General features: G+C 40.4%; 4 protein-coding genes across 12 annotated transcripts; all 4 read right to left on the bottom strand.

The window, feature by feature from the left end:
* Positions 1 to 28: 28 nt before the first annotated feature.
* Positions 29 to 2,365, bottom strand: gcat (glycine C-acetyltransferase). The gene is made up of 9 exons (XM_088357408.1): positions 2,088 to 2,365; positions 1,749 to 1,879; positions 1,577 to 1,678; positions 1,356 to 1,502; positions 1,136 to 1,290; positions 924 to 1,006; positions 601 to 772; positions 414 to 535; positions 29 to 346 (listed from the first exon to the last, which is right to left on the bottom strand). Exons 1-9 carry the CDS (start codon positions 2,305 to 2,307, stop codon positions 195 to 197), a joined length of 1,284 nt encoding a protein of 427 aa, XP_088213534.1. The 5' UTR covers positions 2,308 to 2,365; the 3' UTR covers positions 29 to 194.
* Positions 2,366 to 2,594: 229 nt separating this feature from the next.
* Positions 2,595 to 7,235, bottom strand: tom1 (target of myb1 membrane trafficking protein). 6 transcript variants are annotated; one of them, XM_088357399.1, is made up of 16 exons: positions 7,086 to 7,235; positions 6,155 to 6,239; positions 5,980 to 6,058; positions 5,746 to 5,895; positions 5,516 to 5,650; positions 5,296 to 5,430; positions 5,060 to 5,176; positions 4,732 to 4,865; positions 4,618 to 4,660; positions 4,417 to 4,540; positions 4,275 to 4,341; positions 4,121 to 4,190; positions 3,897 to 3,962; positions 3,476 to 3,541; positions 3,345 to 3,384; positions 2,595 to 3,272 (listed from the first exon to the last, which is right to left on the bottom strand). In XM_088357399.1, the coding sequence occupies exons 1-16, from the start codon at positions 7,135 to 7,137 to the stop codon at positions 3,178 to 3,180; spliced, it is 1,458 nt and encodes a 485-aa protein (XP_088213525.1). In that variant the 5' UTR covers positions 7,138 to 7,235; the 3' UTR covers positions 2,595 to 3,177. The 6 variants fall into 6 exon arrangements, with proteins under 6 accessions (XP_088213525.1, XP_088213527.1, XP_088213526.1 ...); XM_088357401.1 differs by having other exon boundaries at positions 4,732 to 4,862; XM_088357400.1 differs by having other exon boundaries at positions 5,296 to 5,427.
* A 148-nt stretch (positions 7,236 to 7,383) lies between these two features.
* Positions 7,384 to 11,959, bottom strand: LOC148384387 (bMERB domain-containing protein 1). 2 transcript variants are annotated; one of them, XM_088358503.1, is made up of 6 exons: positions 11,565 to 11,959; positions 9,649 to 9,763; positions 9,256 to 9,329; positions 8,499 to 8,613; positions 8,365 to 8,435; positions 7,384 to 8,284 (listed from the first exon to the last, which is right to left on the bottom strand). In XM_088358503.1, the coding sequence occupies exons 1-6, from the start codon at positions 11,587 to 11,589 to the stop codon at positions 8,166 to 8,168; spliced, it is 519 nt and encodes a 172-aa protein (XP_088214629.1). In that variant the 5' UTR covers positions 11,590 to 11,959; the 3' UTR covers positions 7,384 to 8,165. The 2 variants fall into 2 exon arrangements, with proteins under 2 accessions (XP_088214629.1, XP_088214628.1); XM_088358502.1 differs by having other exon boundaries at positions 9,649 to 9,766; positions 11,565 to 11,952.
* A 626-nt stretch (positions 11,960 to 12,585) lies between these two features.
* Positions 12,586 to 15,870, bottom strand: mfsd6l (major facilitator superfamily domain containing 6-like). 3 transcript variants are annotated; one of them, XM_088358498.1, is made up of 2 exons: positions 15,725 to 15,870; positions 12,586 to 14,996 (listed from the first exon to the last, which is right to left on the bottom strand). In XM_088358498.1, the coding sequence occupies exon 2, from the start codon at positions 14,961 to 14,963 to the stop codon at positions 13,317 to 13,319; it is 1,647 nt and encodes a 548-aa protein (XP_088214624.1). In that variant the 5' UTR covers positions 14,964 to 14,996; positions 15,725 to 15,870; the 3' UTR covers positions 12,586 to 13,316. The 3 variants fall into 3 exon arrangements, with proteins under 3 accessions (XP_088214624.1, XP_088214627.1, XP_088214625.1); XM_088358501.1 differs by lacking the exon at positions 15,725 to 15,870 and adding an exon at positions 15,472 to 15,669; XM_088358499.1 differs by lacking the exon at positions 15,725 to 15,870 and adding an exon at positions 15,338 to 15,484.
* Between the last annotated feature and the right edge of the window lie 134 nt (positions 15,871 to 16,004).

The raw sequence follows: 16,004 nt of genomic DNA, 5'->3' as shown, positions 1-16,004 counted from the left end.
AAAATCAAAGCAAAGATTAAATGACAGGTTTGAAACATTATTTTACTTTATTTCACTCTTAGGCAGTCAAACCCATCATACATAACGTTGCCAGATATAAATCAACACCATCATTCGTCATCCGAAAAAGGCAACGATATCTGAAGTAGCACCTGATTGTTTGGCTCTCTGAGAAGTCATTCTTCGATGTTCTCTCAGGAAATAACGCCATGCTTTCTGCCCGTTTGAATAAAGGCGTCGACGCAGTGATCGATGTCTTCGTCAGTGTGCGCGGCTGAAATCTGAACACGGATTCTGGCTTTGCCTTTTGGTACGACTGGGAAGGAAAATCCAATCACATACACCCCTGTGGAGGAGAAAGTCAAGTTGATTGATTTGAAAAAGTTACTTTACAGATTTAATTTATACCTCACCTAGCTTCAACATGTCATCTGCCATTAGAGAGGCAAGCCGTGCGTCACCCAGCATCACTGGACAGATCGGGTGAGCAGATCCCGAGATGGTGAAGCCAGCCTGCGTCATCTTGTTTCGAAACCTGTAGCATAGAGAGCATGTTTTTGTTTTGCTGACTCAATGAAGACTAGCCAATAAAATAGCTACCTCATGGTTTTGGCTGTCATGCTTTGTGCAATCTCATCGGAGGCGAGCAGCAGCTCGACAGCCCGCTTGGCGCAGCCCACCACAGGTGGAGGGAGGGAGTTGGAGAAGAGGTAAGGTCGAGACCGCTGCCTCAGCAGATCAATGAGGGGCTTTGGTCCCACTGTGTAGCCACCTGATGAGATGGAAAACATCATTTTCCGTATTACAACCACGCCCGTTTTGAAATCTTTTAGCATGCTCCTATTTTTGAACCATTTTCGTTGTGTGAATACAAATGTAATGAACTTCCATTTTGATTTAAATATTGATGAGTAAAAACGCACCAGCTGCACCTCCCAGTGCTTTTCCCAGAGTGGAGTTTATGATATGAACTCGGTCCATCTCTCCCAACAGCTCGTCGGTTCCTCTGTGAATAAACATAACATGAACTTAAAATATAAGCTAATTGCGTCAGAACTTACAAACAGCTGGCCAGTCTGCTTCCTTAACTTCCCAACAATTCTCAAGCGTGTGTCTTTTTAAATTTTCTCCTCACCTGCCACGAGGACCGAGGAAACCAGTGGCGTGGCATTCGTCGATGAACACCATGGCCCCGTATTGCTCAGCCAGATCACAGATTCCCGTTAACGGAGCCACATCTCCATCCATTGAGAAGACCCCATCTGTCACCACCAGCCGCATACGAGATGACTGAGAAGCACAAATGCTGTACATGAAGATCTCAGACCTGTGCAAACAGGAAGACGGCCACCTACCTGAGACTCCTTGAGCTTGTTTTCTAAATCACTGAGGTCCATATGTTTGTAGCGCAGTCTTTTTGCACGACACAGACGGATCCCATCAATAATGGAGGCGTGGTTAAGTTCATCCGACAACACAGCATCATCTGGGCCAAGCAGAACCTAACACAGTGATTCAAATACTTTAGTTCATCTAACAGGGTGACTTCATGTATGACTTGTTGGAGATGACCCACCTCAAATAGTCCGGCGTTGGCATCAAAACAACTGGCATAGAGGATGCAGTCCTCCCTCTCGTGGAACTCTGCCAACTTTTGCTCTAGGTTTTTGTGCAAATCCTGTAAATCACATTTATTAATTCAAATTGAAAAGTTTAACTTTTTAATCGCATTTTTTTGGACACTGTACCTGAGTACCGCAGATGAATCTGACCGAGCTCAATCCAGCGCCATACGTTTTCAGTGCATCAATCCCTGCTTGAACCACTTCTGGATGACTGGATAGTCCAAGATAGTTGTTGGCGCAGAAGTTTAAAATACCTAAGTTAGAAAAAAAAATGAAATAAGTCAGGTTGGACCAGAACCAAAACAGTCTCGCCTCATAATGTAAACAACACACAAATTAATGATACCAAAAACAAATAAGACTGTCTTGAGTTTACTTAAGAATTGATTTCCATAATCGCTCAAGGAGAATATTCAACTCATATTTTACTAGATAATGTATAACAATTATGTTTTCACTCACTGCCACGGCTTCCGTCCACGTTGATGTGCGGTCCCTGCTTGGATGTGATGATCCTCTCGGCTTTCCACGTCCCCGCCACGCGAATCGACTCGAGTTCACCGTTTAATACAGCTCTGGCTTCAGCAACAGCCGCGTAGCTCCGATTTAAGACCGAGCTCGAGGGCCGAAACCCCCCTCGGAGAGGGTTTAACAAAGTCAAGCCAGCTTTGCCGAGAGACATTATCGTGAATGTACGATCGTTGTTATCAAATGTAACCGGAAGTTGTCAGATGCAGCATGAAGAGGGGCGTGACATTTTGGGCCAATCAGATGACAGTAAACACGTTTGTCCAATCAGATTGCGTAGTTTGTTTTCGCTTCTGGCAAGTTTTTGAGACGCCTCTGTTTTAATATATTGAATAAGTTTTGATAATAAAAATAATTATGAAATAATAATTATGAAAGTCTGAATGCACCATTTTCCGTTATTAACACAGTGGTAATTGCGCCGACAAAAAAAAAACTTAGTACTCTTGGTAGTTTGGTTATTTAATTGCACTCTGCATTTAAACATAAAATATCTTGACAAAGAAATATGCAAGTAAAAAAAAAAACTAAAGTACTTTTCCTTTACATCCAGTAACAATACAGGTATTAACATTAAAAGAAGCTTTAAAATCTTCAGATGAGAAATTGCTGAACATTTGACTTACATATAAGTTAGCAGTGTTTGCTACTTTGACCGAGACATTATCTGTAACTCATCATGAGATGCCACAAATAAGAGTTCATAGCAATAAAGTTATCTATATTGCAAAAGTTGTTTTAGTAACAATATTCCATGTTTCCTTCAATAATAGGAATGTAACCATAGAAATTGTGCAAATTTTTGCATTATCACCACTTAATTACATCGAGTAAAATCCTCTGGCCTTCATTCACTTATTACCAGTTAAAAATCCCAGTAAAGCACAGAAAGTAAATTAAAAATTGCAATCCTCTATGCCCAATGTGCCTCTGATACATAAAACCAAATTACATCTCCATCTGTCCCTTATGGCTAAAGGACTTTATGAGAGTTGCACGCGTGTGTGGCTGCTTGAATTGCAGCTCAGGATTCGGATTGGTTGGCGTCCTGAGAAGACTGTCGAACTGAAGGTAATCGCTCAGCCGCTTTTGCTCTTTGTGCCAAGAACTTGTCAAATTCTTCAGAAAAAAACAACCAGTATTAAAAGTAGTTTTTGTATAGAAAAGCAAGTCATCTGTAAGATTGCTCACCTTCACTTGTGACACCATCAGAGTCCTCAAAGTCATCGTACTGTGCCACAAACACAAAAGACATCATGTTATTGAAAGTTGCAAGTACAAAAACCTTCAATTTAATCTGAATAATTAATCCTACTGCTCACCACATCATCATCCAACTCCAGCCATTTCTCAATATCCTCCATGACGTTGGACTGCTTGACGGGAATCTAAGAAAACAGAAAAATATATCAAACGCAATAATGACAGTTTCACCCCCTCGAAAAAAAAAAAAGCCCACAATAATAAATATCCCAACACAAAGAGGAGACAAATTCTAAGACAATGAAACAAGACAGGCCAAAGCAAACCTTTCCATGCTCCTTGCGCACCCACATCAAACTCCAACAATCATCTAAATCTTTGACACTTTAAATAGCATGCAAAACAAATATTTTCAGGATCTGAAAAAAAATAAACCACTAACCAAAATAAAAGTAAACTGCAACCTCATGACAATGACAACTACCACTACAACAAAACCTAAAAAAATGTGAATGAGGCACATTTTGGACATGGACCCACCATTCCCCTTTTAATCATCCAGTCTAACTTTGGTGAGGAGCTGTGGGAGGAGGCTGGGCTGTGATCCTTCGTTGCACAGATAGAGAATCATTTCAGAATAGCATCAAGTGATTTCTATCTATTTCCTGACCACTAATATTACTAGAAAGTTTGCAATTTGAGTCGGGTTAGCCACTTTCTAGCGAACGCAAAAAAAAAAAAACTTCAATGAAAATTTGACTTACTGCTTTAGCGTTTTGCATGGTGTTTTCCTGAGCTTGTGCAAGGCCATCCAGTCCAACGTCTGTATGCTCGCTGAAACCAAATTCACTTCATTTTGAGCTGCCACACTCATAAGAATACTTCGAAAAAGCATATTATTATTCATATTTTCTGTACCTTCCTATTTGCGTTGAGCCATTTGTTTTCAGTAAAAACGCATCAACTTCATCTTCTTCCCTTGTGTCTGTTTAAAAAAAACAGCAGAAAGGTTTTGAAATCAGCTTCAAACACTTAAAAAAAAAAAAAAGTCAGAACTTACTAAGCCCCGCCATCTGGGTGGACAACGAGTTCCCTTTTGATGGGCTGAGTACGTCTCCGTTGGAAACTGATGCAGCCGCTGATTCGCTCATATTGAGGTCTGTTAGGTTTACATAAGAATGGCTCTGCAAGAAAAAAAAAAAAGAGATGTGAGCTGTCAACAATTAATAAAAAAAAAAAATCTAGAGACAAAATTACATACCTGTTGTGTTGCGTTTGGACCATTTGTTAATTGCCTTTCAAACCTAAAAACAGCAACAATAGCAAAAGTAATAAGCATTTTTTTAAATACAATTAAAATATAAATGTGATTTACCTGTGATAGCGTGAGAAAGCAGTGTTCATCTCGTCATTGGTTGCTAGCAACTCTTGAATCAGCTTCTCCTCACTTAGCCTGGGGACAATCTTCACTATCCTGTCTTGCATTTCCTTACATACAGTGTATAACTGCTAATGACACAATCCAAAAAAAAAAAAATGTGTGGGTGGGGGGGGTCGTGATGGTGCAGATGTAGCACATGCATAAAGTGCGAGATCAGGTAAGGGCAACGACAGAAGATAGGAAATATTTTCATGCAGAATAAAATAAAAGCAATATGGTGTCCCAAAATCAATGATACCACAAAGTGTCATTTTCTTTGTACCTCCAGCAACTCCATGGCAGCTTGTTTTATGGTGACAGGATCCAGCTGACTCATCATATCGGACATCATTGTGAGATTATTCCTCACCACCCCCAACTCTGCCTTTAGTGCTCCCACCTGGATCATTAATGGTTAAAAGTTTATCTACAGCAATTAATTATTTTGGCATGAAACACGAAAGGGGAGGTGTTAATAAAGTCGTGAAATATCCCTTTAAGTGCTCCAAAGTGCATCACCTGGTTAGGAGTGAAGGCATCACTTGCGTCTAGGGTCTGTTTTAGTTCAAGGGTCTGAGGTGGGATTAGGGGTTTGGAAGACAGCAGCGCAGCGGGGACAGTAGCAACAGCAGGCCCGTTCTGAGACGAGGTCTGCTAAGCCAGGCACAGAAAGCACCCGAAAAGAAAAAGGTTGACCAAAGATGAAAGGATGTGTAAGTCGTGGAAAAAGTGGTTGTACCCTTTTGGGGGCATGGGCTGATGGGTAGCCTTCCAATTCCGTCGTCGGGAACTCAAGGCCTTTCCTGCGCAGGTCTTCATACACCGACACCACACCAGTCAGGTCGGGCGAGCTACGGAATGCGTCTGCCCACGCCTTAAAACGATGACGAACATAAAAACAATACAAGGTTTCATGAAATGTGACCACAGATTAAAAATAGTTTTTTTTTTCATGCAACCCAGGCCGACCTGTATAATGCCGAGCACTCTATCGTGTACGATCAGAGGAGGGTTGTTCCTCGGGATGATTGAACGGACTAGAACCCCTTCGATGAAATCCCTTGTCGTTACAAGAATGTGAAACCTGTAGCCGCAGTTTTTCACACATGTTTCCAGCACCTTGAACAAGAAAAATGGATCATATATCTGATTACACATGACAATAGCAACAATAACAAGGCGGAGGTGTGTTGAGACACTCACGGTGAGTGCCAGCATGACCTCCTTGAAGTTCTTGTTCCCCACAATTCTTTTCTTTATGGCTCTGACTGCATCTTTTGGTCTGGAATGAGAGAATGTTGACCTTTCAGATACATGCAACCTTGAGCTTGTTGATTATAACATACACACTCGTGTGCAGTCTGGAAAACAAACACACCCTTCCTCAGAGCCGTTAACCATGTCGCAGATCTCCATGTTGAGAGACCAGTCTTCTGACGGCAAGCTTGAGCTGGTTGCAATCTCTGTGTCAGAAAAAAAAACCAGACAGACGTGTGTTGTAAATGTGTATTCTATGGAATTGAACATTTTAGGTTAGAGGTATTAAAATATAATTTCACTGTAAAAATTAAAAAAAGTGCTTGTTTATTTGATACACATAAGAGACATTTTCATTTAATTCCAATCATTTTTAAAATACTGGAATGAGCTACCTTCATCTTAGAACTTTTTCAGACCATCAACAAAGTTCACACAAGAGCTGAAACATGCTCGAGCATTGAAATAATGCAGTGTAAGCAAAATTAAAAAATATCTAAAAAGAGAATTATTTATTACACCTAAGGGCGTTCAACACAATATAAAAAAAATAAACATATGTGCAGTAATATAGATAACAATAACTACATTTTCAATTATCTTCAGGTTACTGGAAAAAAGCTTTCAGACCAGTAATACTTCCCAACACGTAAAAGAGATAATTATGTAATCATATTTTTTTAAAAATACGCACTTAATTTGCATGAGTCAAGGCAAACGCTTGACAATTTGCATCTGATTGAGGTCACCAGGAAATCAACCCCGTTTCGACCAATCAATCTCTAACTTGGCATGTTTTTGATCCCGCCTCTTTCTCCCCATTGGCTAGCAAACACGTCAATCAAGTATTACCTATTCGTCTCAATAAAGGCTTATTTATTATTGAAGGCATGCAATTTTATACACCACGAGTGCACGGTATTTAGTGTTTGCATTTAAAAAGCAAAATAATTGTAAATACTCGCGAAAAATGATTAACAGAGATGCCGGGCGTTGTCAGCATTTGGTGGTTACATTGAAACCATGCATGAATGGCTGGAAAACAAGCTTACCGATTCGCTGCCCGACTGGCGTGCTGTACGGATTCCCGAGTAAAAACTCCATCGCGCGTACCGACGAACCGGGCCGAGCCGTACGCACCAGGCGGCCGAGCTCGTTGCTGCACCCCGCCTGCTTGCAGCACAAAGTGGGCCACCGGTTGAGCTGCGTCACGAATTAAAGGGATAGCGTCATCGAATCATCTCTGAGACCTCCCGGTAAAAGTGCGCCACGCTCTGGCTGTTTTTAGTACTACATGAATATGTCCAGAGAGGAGAGATCTGCTGCTACCATGGAGACTGAAGACATAAATGCTGTATATACATTTTTATTGATATTATCAGAAGCAATGGTGCTTGGTTTACGACTATAGATGCTTGCAAGATGAAGTAATTTGTTGTAATTGATACAGAATATGTCAAAGGTCAACCATGCGACAAAAAGTTACTGGATAAAAATGCAGCTTTACATGATTGGTAGGACTTTTTGTGATTTGACGCCTTCAAAACGAAAGGATCCATAAAAGCTGTTACGGAAAAATATTTGTCACATTTCCAGGGATTCTTTTACGTCTCAGCCAACTCTGCAAGACAAGCCGCTTTTCCCGCTAACATCCAATTAGAGTGAGTTGACGTGTCTATATATTCACACTATGCAGCCCACTAATTAGTCTTCAGATTAAATACAGTGGGGACTGCTGGCTGTGCACGGCTCTGTTCATCCGCAACCGCATGTGATGGCCTTCAAATGCCTGCCAAGGATTGAAGTCAGATAACCAGAAGAAGTGGCCAGAAAAAAAAAAAAAAACCTCACATTGGTTCATAGTTTGTTGCCATGTGAACAATGCTGAACTGTTTTTATTTCTGTCACAGGATAAAATGAAAAGAATGTTTACCAAGTCATTTCACATTAAGACCACCCACTGTATGAGTCATCTATGACTGCAGTGTTTGCACCTACTTGAGGAGTGAGAACATCTTCTCACTATGTGGTGAACACTGACGATACTCAAAAGCATGCTTGTGATGAAACATTCATATATTTCAGTTTAATACAACATTGTCCAAAGATTTGTAAGCATGCACACAAATGTGTTACATGATGGAGCATGTGACGCCGCAGCAGTCCTTCAGTAGCGTTAGTCCAGTTTTTGTGATGAAAGATGTTGGTGGGTGAGAAGATTTGGACACCATCTTCTGGTCTTGCAGAGAAGCTAATTTGAAAGGGAGGCATGGTTGTATAAAATCGCCATCTAGTTCGAGATGATATATTTGAAGACACTGAGATGCTCACCTTTGCTCCCCAAAATATTTTGAAATTTGGGTTGTAAGAATGCCGCCATTTCTATGTCTTCTTCTCTTTCTCTGTGAAGAAAATTTGTTTTTGATCCTTGAAGCGGAAAGATGATGTAACAATTTGATATCAACCTGAGCCGCTCGAATTCCACATCATCTACAAGGAAGTCTCTGGTCTCCACCAACTTGCTGATCTGCTGCAGAAGCTCCTCCTCCCTTGTCCGATTCTCCTTGGACTTGTCTTGGTCTGTTTAGCAGTCACACACACACGATGCACATCTCATTTTTGATGCTGACATTTAAGAACATCACACGTCCCATTTTCCATTTTGGTTTATTCATTAAATAGATATTCTGCAAAGGTTATTGGAATCGAATGTTTTATATCTGTTAGTGCATCAAATCAAATTAAATAGTAGTAAATATAAAAAGAAAGAAATAAATATAAGCTTTTTTTAAGTTTAATAAATAATTTTCAAAAATTGATTTTAACTAAATATTTTTTTTCCTTCCACTTAACAGTGTGTCATTTTGAGATGCAGATTGGCTGAAGCTGCCAAAAATATACAGCCACGTTTTTTTTTTTTTTTAATTATTGAGGATGATGATGAATACATTCAATCTATCTTGTTCTTTTTTTTCTTTCTTTCTCACTTTAAACACTACTATAGTCTGTACTGATCTTTTTAGTTGCCACAGCAACCTTTCCTCATAGCTCTAGAACTCATACAAACTTAATAGGGGTGGAAATCTTCATCCAGCAATGCATTCAAAAATGAAGATTAATTAGCCTTGAAAATTCACCTATCGTTTTTATCCTAATAATTACATAATATTTTTTGTCACAACACCTGCATTCAAAGGAAGCAGCTGCTGTTTTTGAATGTACCTGGAATGGAAACCAGTTTTTGCAGCTCTCGCTTCAGCCTTGTAATTTCATTACACAATTGGATGTCATCCATCCTGTATAGAGAAAAAAAAACATTCCATTACAAGATGTGACCTTCTAAATTATTATGTGGTAGATCTAGCCTTGTTCAGAATATTTCCTGAAGCATTACAATTCTGTAAATAACAGAGCAGAGTCTTGGCAGAAAGTTGGTGAAATCATTAAAAGTAAAGCTGAAAAGCGGAACAAAAAAAAGTTTGTGTCTGGGTTAGATCGTGTGGGCTGTCCACATCATGACATGGTTCTCCTGAGGGAGGTTTCAGAAATCTCCAGCCTGCTCGTTCACCAATAAACCATATTGTTTATTGATAAAAATATAATAATACATCTTACATGTATCTCAGCTCTGATTCTCTTCGCACGAGGACGTTTCGTAGTCGTTCGATTTTGAGCAGCTCCCCTTCGATGTCCTCGAGTGTGACCGATGAATCGGCCATGGAGATGACATCTTCTGAACAAAGTAACAAGACTATATTTGTTAGATTCATATTTTGTAATCACACACACACAAAAATCAATGCGAGTAGATTTTGTTGCCATGACAACCAGGGGTGGAAAGTATGAGATAATAACTATTTCTCTATTTGGTGGCACTTTTGAGATATGTTTTGCTGAAAGGTCTCAAGTGCTTGAGTCATGGTCGCCCATAAGTACCCAGGGCAACGGCATGACAAAAAAAAAAAAGGCTTCACAAAGTAATATCAAACTTAACCTCAAGGAGGGGACCGCAAAATATCATCCTTCTGACCGCAAATGGCCCCCGGGCTGCAGGTTTGACCCCAGTGGTGTCTGGCTATCAAATAATGAGCAAGTTTGATTTAAAATAACATAAGTGAAGAACAGCTTGTGCAGACACATTTTCAGATATATGCAAATAAGCCTTCCTTGGTTGTTTATTTTAATATTAAACAGGGTGAGCTGGCACTCCTGAGACCCAACTATTTGAATACTAGCCATTAAAAATTCATTTTTTCCACAATACGTCCAATTTAAAGAAATAAATGAACTGTAATCATGTTTGTAATGAAACGCTGCAGTCTCCGCTAATTGCACTCTGGCTGCAAGCTGCTGTTAAGTCAATTAGCTTGTTGTAGCATGGAAATTGCTAGCCCAACTAAACAACAACAGTTTAGTAATAATAATTTTATAATTAAATAATTTTATGGACAATTTTAGAGTTTTCAATGAGCCTAAATTTTTAATATCTTTTTTTTTTATTGGCTCTAAAATTGTCTATATTGAGAGAATGGGTTGATTCTGATAAATGAAAGAATATGATAGAATATTTAAAATATAATAGACAAATGAAAGTCTTTTATGCACGGATCTTCCAGGTTACAGTTCATATGTTAATTGAAGCCATAATTTCGGTGACACTGATTAACTGCAATCACACCCCCCTCACCTCTTGCACCCCCCCCCCCCCCCCCTACAACATGCCTCCTCTCCTGCTCACCAGTAACGATGAGTCACCCAGTAGAGCTGAGATTTACTTTTAATTACCTGTGCTTGGCTGAAAAGACATTCACACGCTCAGGCAGTGAGTCACGGTTGATGCCACAACTATACAAGCCACCACGACATTCATGCAGTGCTTCCGCAATTTAATTCATTCAATGGATAAAAATGACCAATTTGGGAATTGGACTGGTAAAGTAATGTGGAATTACTTCTTCTGGTTCTATCATTTTTCTCTAATGATTCACCAATTTATAACTTTGTCCTGGTGTTGCACAGCCTGTCACTTTTAATCATTTTCATCTCTGAAATACATGTGGATTATCTGGATGGAAAATGTCACCTTGCATGCAGGTGTTATTATTATAATGAATAGATATAAGTAGATTTATGCAAAACAACTTATACTGGACAACGAATGGAATCTAGTAAAAATCTTTGGTTGTTTAAAAAAATATATATAACTGGCTATTCCACACAATAAGTGTCAACATCAAATCATTGGACTATACTGTCAAAATATAAATAGTCAATAATTCCTACAATATGGTCACACAATAAATCATAATTATTAATATGCAATGTGGTATACAAAAGAAATAACATGAGGACTTTTGAAGCTGCTGCTTGATTTTTTTATGGCTGGAGAAAGTCAGAATAAAAGACTTTTAAGAACCTGCATGAGTTGTGATGTGGACTCCAAAAGATCATCTCTAAAAATGTCTTGTTTTGACCACAACACACAGAACGAGCATTATATAGCCCCCCCCCCGAAAGAAGCAGAAGCTCACCAGATTTCTCATTTGCTTCATCCATTTGCGCCTGGTCCAAAAAGCCGTCTCGTTCAGAAGATGTCTGTTATTCCATGTTCCTCCCCAACAGTCCTATGAGGATCCTCTGAGGCACTGCTGTTTCACCAGAGAGAACACAGCGAGAGCTGCGCGTGGATGCTGAACCTCCTAACACTGACGGATCTGACAGGACCACCCAGCAACGCCCCCTAGTGACAAATACATGTAACGACAGGCCACCAGTAGGATATGTATAGCAACTATCAATGAATTAAACCTAATATTTTATGACTTGAACAGGATAATTCCGTGCTAAATTATCCAGAGGTAGCACTTAGGTCTTCAATGGGGACCAAACCTGTCTATAAAACATTAAATAAATATATATACAGTGAATTAATCTGCCCTGATTTATCTCTAGGACATCAGGTTTTATTTATAGCAATACAGATTGAGTAATATTTATGAACTAAGGGCTAGATTTAGCTCAAATAAATATCTCAAAAAATAAATGCATTAGAAAAAAGTAAATATAGACAATAAATAAAATAAACTAATGCAAGTAGCGTACTGGAAGCAGAACAGCCGAGATAAGCGCATATAAATTTGAGAATACATTATTCCAGTTCATGGTAGAAACATAATTTCAGTTTTCAGGAGATGAGTACTTGTGATATTTAGAAAAGGGCTTATCTAAATAATAGTGTGCAAACAGGTGCCTCGGTGAATGTGATCAACATTCACTGTGCCATTTCACTTTGGCGAGGAGAAAAAAAAAAAAAAACAAGAATGGTGAGACACCTGCTGTTTTAATAGTCAACTGAGCTCTAACCACAAAGGCATTAGCTGGATGGGGGCGGCTCTCTCATCAGAATTACCTGATTGAGTTCCGCTGGTAAACAACATAATATGGATGAGTTGATTTCACAAATTAGGCTCTTGAGGGGGGGGTTGGCCATATGTTCAGTCAAAGCTGCATCTATTGATATCCTTGGAGAGTTCATTTGAAGCAAAGAAAAGATTTGAATAAAGCAATTTACTGTTCAACACAAATACTGTACAGACTTACATATCGAGAAAAGTCACCTCATTCCAACAACACCAGGAATTAAACAGATTAGGTGCCAAGTGGGTGTGACAGGAGAAGATACCACAGAAGCCGAACCTCGCCTTGTGCACACGTCCTGTATTTGCATTTTTATGGAGTGGATTTGCGATTGAGCCTTCCTCGCCTCTCGTAGAGTCCTGCGAGGTGTTTGCTGAAAGATGAGCGGCTTGTGTAAATGTATGACAACAGTTTATGCCTCCACTCCATAAAATAACAAAAGCAAGGGAGGAAAAATGACTGAATTTAGATCTAAGTGGAATATTTTTTGGGGTGATCCTGAAATAAAGATATATAAATATTCCTGGCTTTAGTATTCACATAGTCACCTATTTAGTCGCTGAAAAACTGTTTGGCCAACGCAATAAAAAAGTATTAGTATTAAAGAAATATGTTTACATATGTTAAGGGGTTACATTTAGACACAAATAAAGGTTGTCTGTGATCCACAGTGGAATTTGGGAACTTTGCTAATTTAGAATAAAATATATCTGACGACTGGGACAATATCTTATTATTGTCTTAAATTCCATGATTTATTCATTTATTATTATTTATTGTGTCCAAACCGGGCAACATTGTTCTGCATTATTCACTTTGTGTTGAAACTTAACACTCGAGTGTTTGCTTCATTATCTCAGTTGAGTTTAGGGCTTTAATGTCCTTCCATAATTACGGTTCTTGCTCCCGTCATCTTCCATAGCTTTATCCAGCCAGTCTCTTTCTTCCTGTGACTCCGAGTCACTCGCCTCGCTGGCATCTGCTGCCAGAAGACGAGAATAATTGATCCTATACTGGCGGGGGGCGTTCCACTGGAGCAGAGGCAAGCAAATGCACCACAGAATCAGAACCACGGCCGCCCCTCTGAAGAGCCAGTCCAGTCCACACCAGCGTACAACGAACCCTCCTGCAAAACTTCCTAATGCACTCCCAAAATCTAAAGACAAGATTTTGTAGAGTCTCTTTATGCTACGCTCCATCCCCGGCGTGGCGATATCGTTGCTGTGGACTTTGACGGCCCACCAGAAGGCTCCACAGCTAAAGCAGCTGAAAAGCTGAGCAGGTAGCACAGCCCAAGGTCCCCACAGGAATGAATAATACAAACATTGTAATCCAAGAGCGGCTGCACCTAGCGCCAGAACTCTCCCCGAGCCGAGCAGTCGAGTCAGTCGGGCAGCCAGGAGAGGGAAGGCGGCCTGTGAGAGTAACGCGAGGCTGAGGGACACCCCCATGTGCAGCTCGGTGCTGTCGTGATCTCGCATCTGCCATAAAAGGAAGTTGTCCACAGTTGATCGGGTCGCCCCCATTAATAGAGCGGTGGCGGCACAGAGTACTGCACGCTGGGAGCCGCGAACCAGCTGGATGGCTTTGAGGGGTCGGTTGACTTTGCTTTGCTGCTTGTTCAGGTAAAGAGGGAGGAACGCCGCGATGGGTAAGGCCAGCGCCGACACCCCGGCGTAGCAGAAAAAGTGCACGGCGGTTTTGGACGTGCCACCCAGGATTGAACAGTTTAACCGGCTGACGAGGAGTCCCGCTCCTCCGACCCCGCACGCGGCTCCGAGTAAAGGCCACACACCGGTGCTGCTGTAGCGATCGGAAGCGTCGGCAAAATCCAGATAATCGTGCAAGCCGTCGTCTGCTGTCCACTCCAGAGGAGCCGCCATCAGTTCCCATATGGACACTGTGATAAGTACCAGGAAGAAGAGTTGGTGTTGAACATCCATCACCTTCAGGCTGGATAGGAAATCTAATTGACCTTCCTCTGCCTCCCGTTTGTGTTTCTTCTTCCTCACTAAGTTCTTTGGTTCCTCTGTATTGTTTGTTCTTCCCACAGGAAGTTGTGAAGTTCTGTCTTCTGCAACATCTGTTTTGTTTGCAGGAAACGGGATTGTTGACCAGGAGGCCGGATCAGTGTTGACTTTTAGCTGAGGTTCTCTGGGGGATGGAGTGCTTCTCAGATTTGAGTCATTACAGATGTTATGAGTTTGCAAATCAGCAGGTGGAAAAAGAAGCAGGACTAGCGCCACCGCGGCTGAACACACCACTGAGCCGTGAATCACCGCTCGTCTCTTGTTGTACATCTTGGCGAGCAGGCTGGAGAGAGGCTGCCAAAGCAGTGATATGATGTGCTTGGTGCCCATGATGATGCCGACCATCTCAGGAGCCAGGCCCAGGTCTCTGAAGTACAGTGTGAGGAAGGGGAGCAGGCAGGATTTGGCGCAGGAGTACAGGAAGTGAAAGGCTCTCGCCAGAGCGAGGGTCCGCTTGACATTGATCTGCTTGGTCTTCCTCATGGTGGACTTCCTGATTGGCTTCACATGAAGAAACTAGGAAAACAAGAGCAGAAAAAAGTTCAATTTAAAAGTGACATTTGGATTCACAAGTGTACAATGTTTTATTATTATTTTTTCAATTACAGGTAATGAAAACCCCAAATTCATCATTTGAGAAAAGAAAACAATCTGAATAATTATATTAGATAAATATTATTTAATTTACATAAATTAAATAATGCATCTGTATTGCATGCTGTTTTAGTTTTTAAATTGTAATTGATATAGTACTAATATAGTCTCATTAATACACATTTCGCATATTTTTACTCTAAATAAAGATATTAAAAGAGAGAAACAATGCAACCAGCTGTCAGGTGTTTCTAAAACTATACCTCAAACTTCGAAGCTTCCACTGCAAACACAAATCTAAAGTTGAATGAATACTTCTCCGATGGTGTCAATCAAAACTGATCGTTATAATCCTCGTAAAGAAACGTTTTACTTCATTTCTTGTACAAACGTGTACCTGATGAAGTGTCCGCCGAGTATGCGTGCAAAACGCATATCACGCAAACGCTTATGATAAGATCGGGTGGGAAAAAAAACAATCGCCAAAATGCAATTTTTCTTTTTAGTGTTTTCTAAAGCGATAAGGAACTTGTCCGTCACGAACACCTGTCAGGCTGGATGCACCAGTTCGCTCATCGAGACGTGGAATACGTCCACGTCACATTACTCCCACTGCTTCCACATTATAAAATAAAACATTAAAGAAGTACCTTTTTTTATCTCTTCCCTGTCACGGTGCTTAAATTGTCGCATTGTGCATTTTCCATTACGAAGTGCAGCTTTTTAGATCACTATTTATCTCTCTACCTGTTTGCAGATTCTTTAAACTTGTTCGAATGCGTTTACCTGGACAATAGTTTAGAAGACTACAGCGACCCCTTCAGGCGAGGATGCCGAAGTAAAATTGGTTGTTTCATTATGGCATCCAAATGTTACAAAAATGTCCAAAAAGAATTACATACTGGTACATTTACATGTACAAACACAACA

The sequence above is a fragment of the Syngnathus floridae genome, chromosome 17 (genome assembly GCF_059516105.1).
Source record: "Syngnathus floridae isolate MCC-2025c chromosome 17, RoL_Sflo_1.0, whole genome shotgun sequence".
Classification (NCBI taxonomy): domain Eukaryota; kingdom Metazoa; phylum Chordata; class Actinopteri; order Syngnathiformes; family Syngnathidae; genus Syngnathus; species Syngnathus floridae.
The sequence above is the reverse complement of the archived record's forward strand: the minus strand, read 5'-3'. Positions and strand labels throughout refer to the sequence as shown.

What these genes read in the sequence shown, in the direction of transcription:
- tom1 (XM_088357399.1), bottom strand. Translation starts at nt 7,137, where the DNA reads ATGGAGTTTTTACTCGGGAATCCGTACAGCACGCCAGTCGGGCAGCGA. An exon ending in CAGCCCATGCCCCCAAAAGG is followed by an intron (nt 5,431 to 5,515) that starts GTACAACCACTT and finishes TGCCTGGCTTAG; the next exon opens with CAGACCTCGTCTCAGAACGG. An exon ending in CTGCCATGGAGTTGCTGGAG is followed by an intron (nt 4,866 to 5,059) that starts GTACAAAGAAAA and finishes TTGTGTCATTAG; the next exon opens with CAGTTATACACTGTATGTAA.
- LOC148384387 (XM_088358502.1), bottom strand. Translation starts at nt 11,589, where the DNA reads ATGGATGAAGCAAATGAGAAATCTG. An exon ending in GAATCAGAGCTGAGATACAT is followed by an intron (nt 9,330 to 9,648) that starts GTAAGATGTATT and finishes TTCTCTATACAG; the next exon opens with GATGGATGACATCCAATTGT. An exon ending in AAATATTTTGGGGAGCAAAG is followed by an intron (nt 8,285 to 8,364) that starts GTGAGCATCTCA and finishes CTTTCAAATTAG; the next exon opens with CTTCTCTGCAAGACCAGAAG.
- gcat (XM_088357408.1), bottom strand. Translation starts at nt 2,307, where the DNA reads ATGTCTCTCGGCAAAGCTGGCTTGACTTTGTTAAACCCTCTCCGAGGG. An exon ending in ACAAGCTCAAGGAGTCTCAG is followed by an intron (nt 1,291 to 1,355) that starts GTAGGTGGCCGT and finishes TGTGCTTCTCAG; the next exon opens with TCATCTCGTATGCGGCTGGT. An exon ending in AGCACTGGGAGGTGCAGCTG is followed by an intron (nt 773 to 923) that starts GTGCGTTTTTAC and finishes CCATCTCATCAG; the next exon opens with GTGGCTACACAGTGGGACCA.
- mfsd6l (XM_088358498.1), bottom strand. Translation starts at nt 14,963, where the DNA reads ATGAGGAAGACCAAGCAGATCAATGTCAAGCGGACCCTCGCTCTGGCG.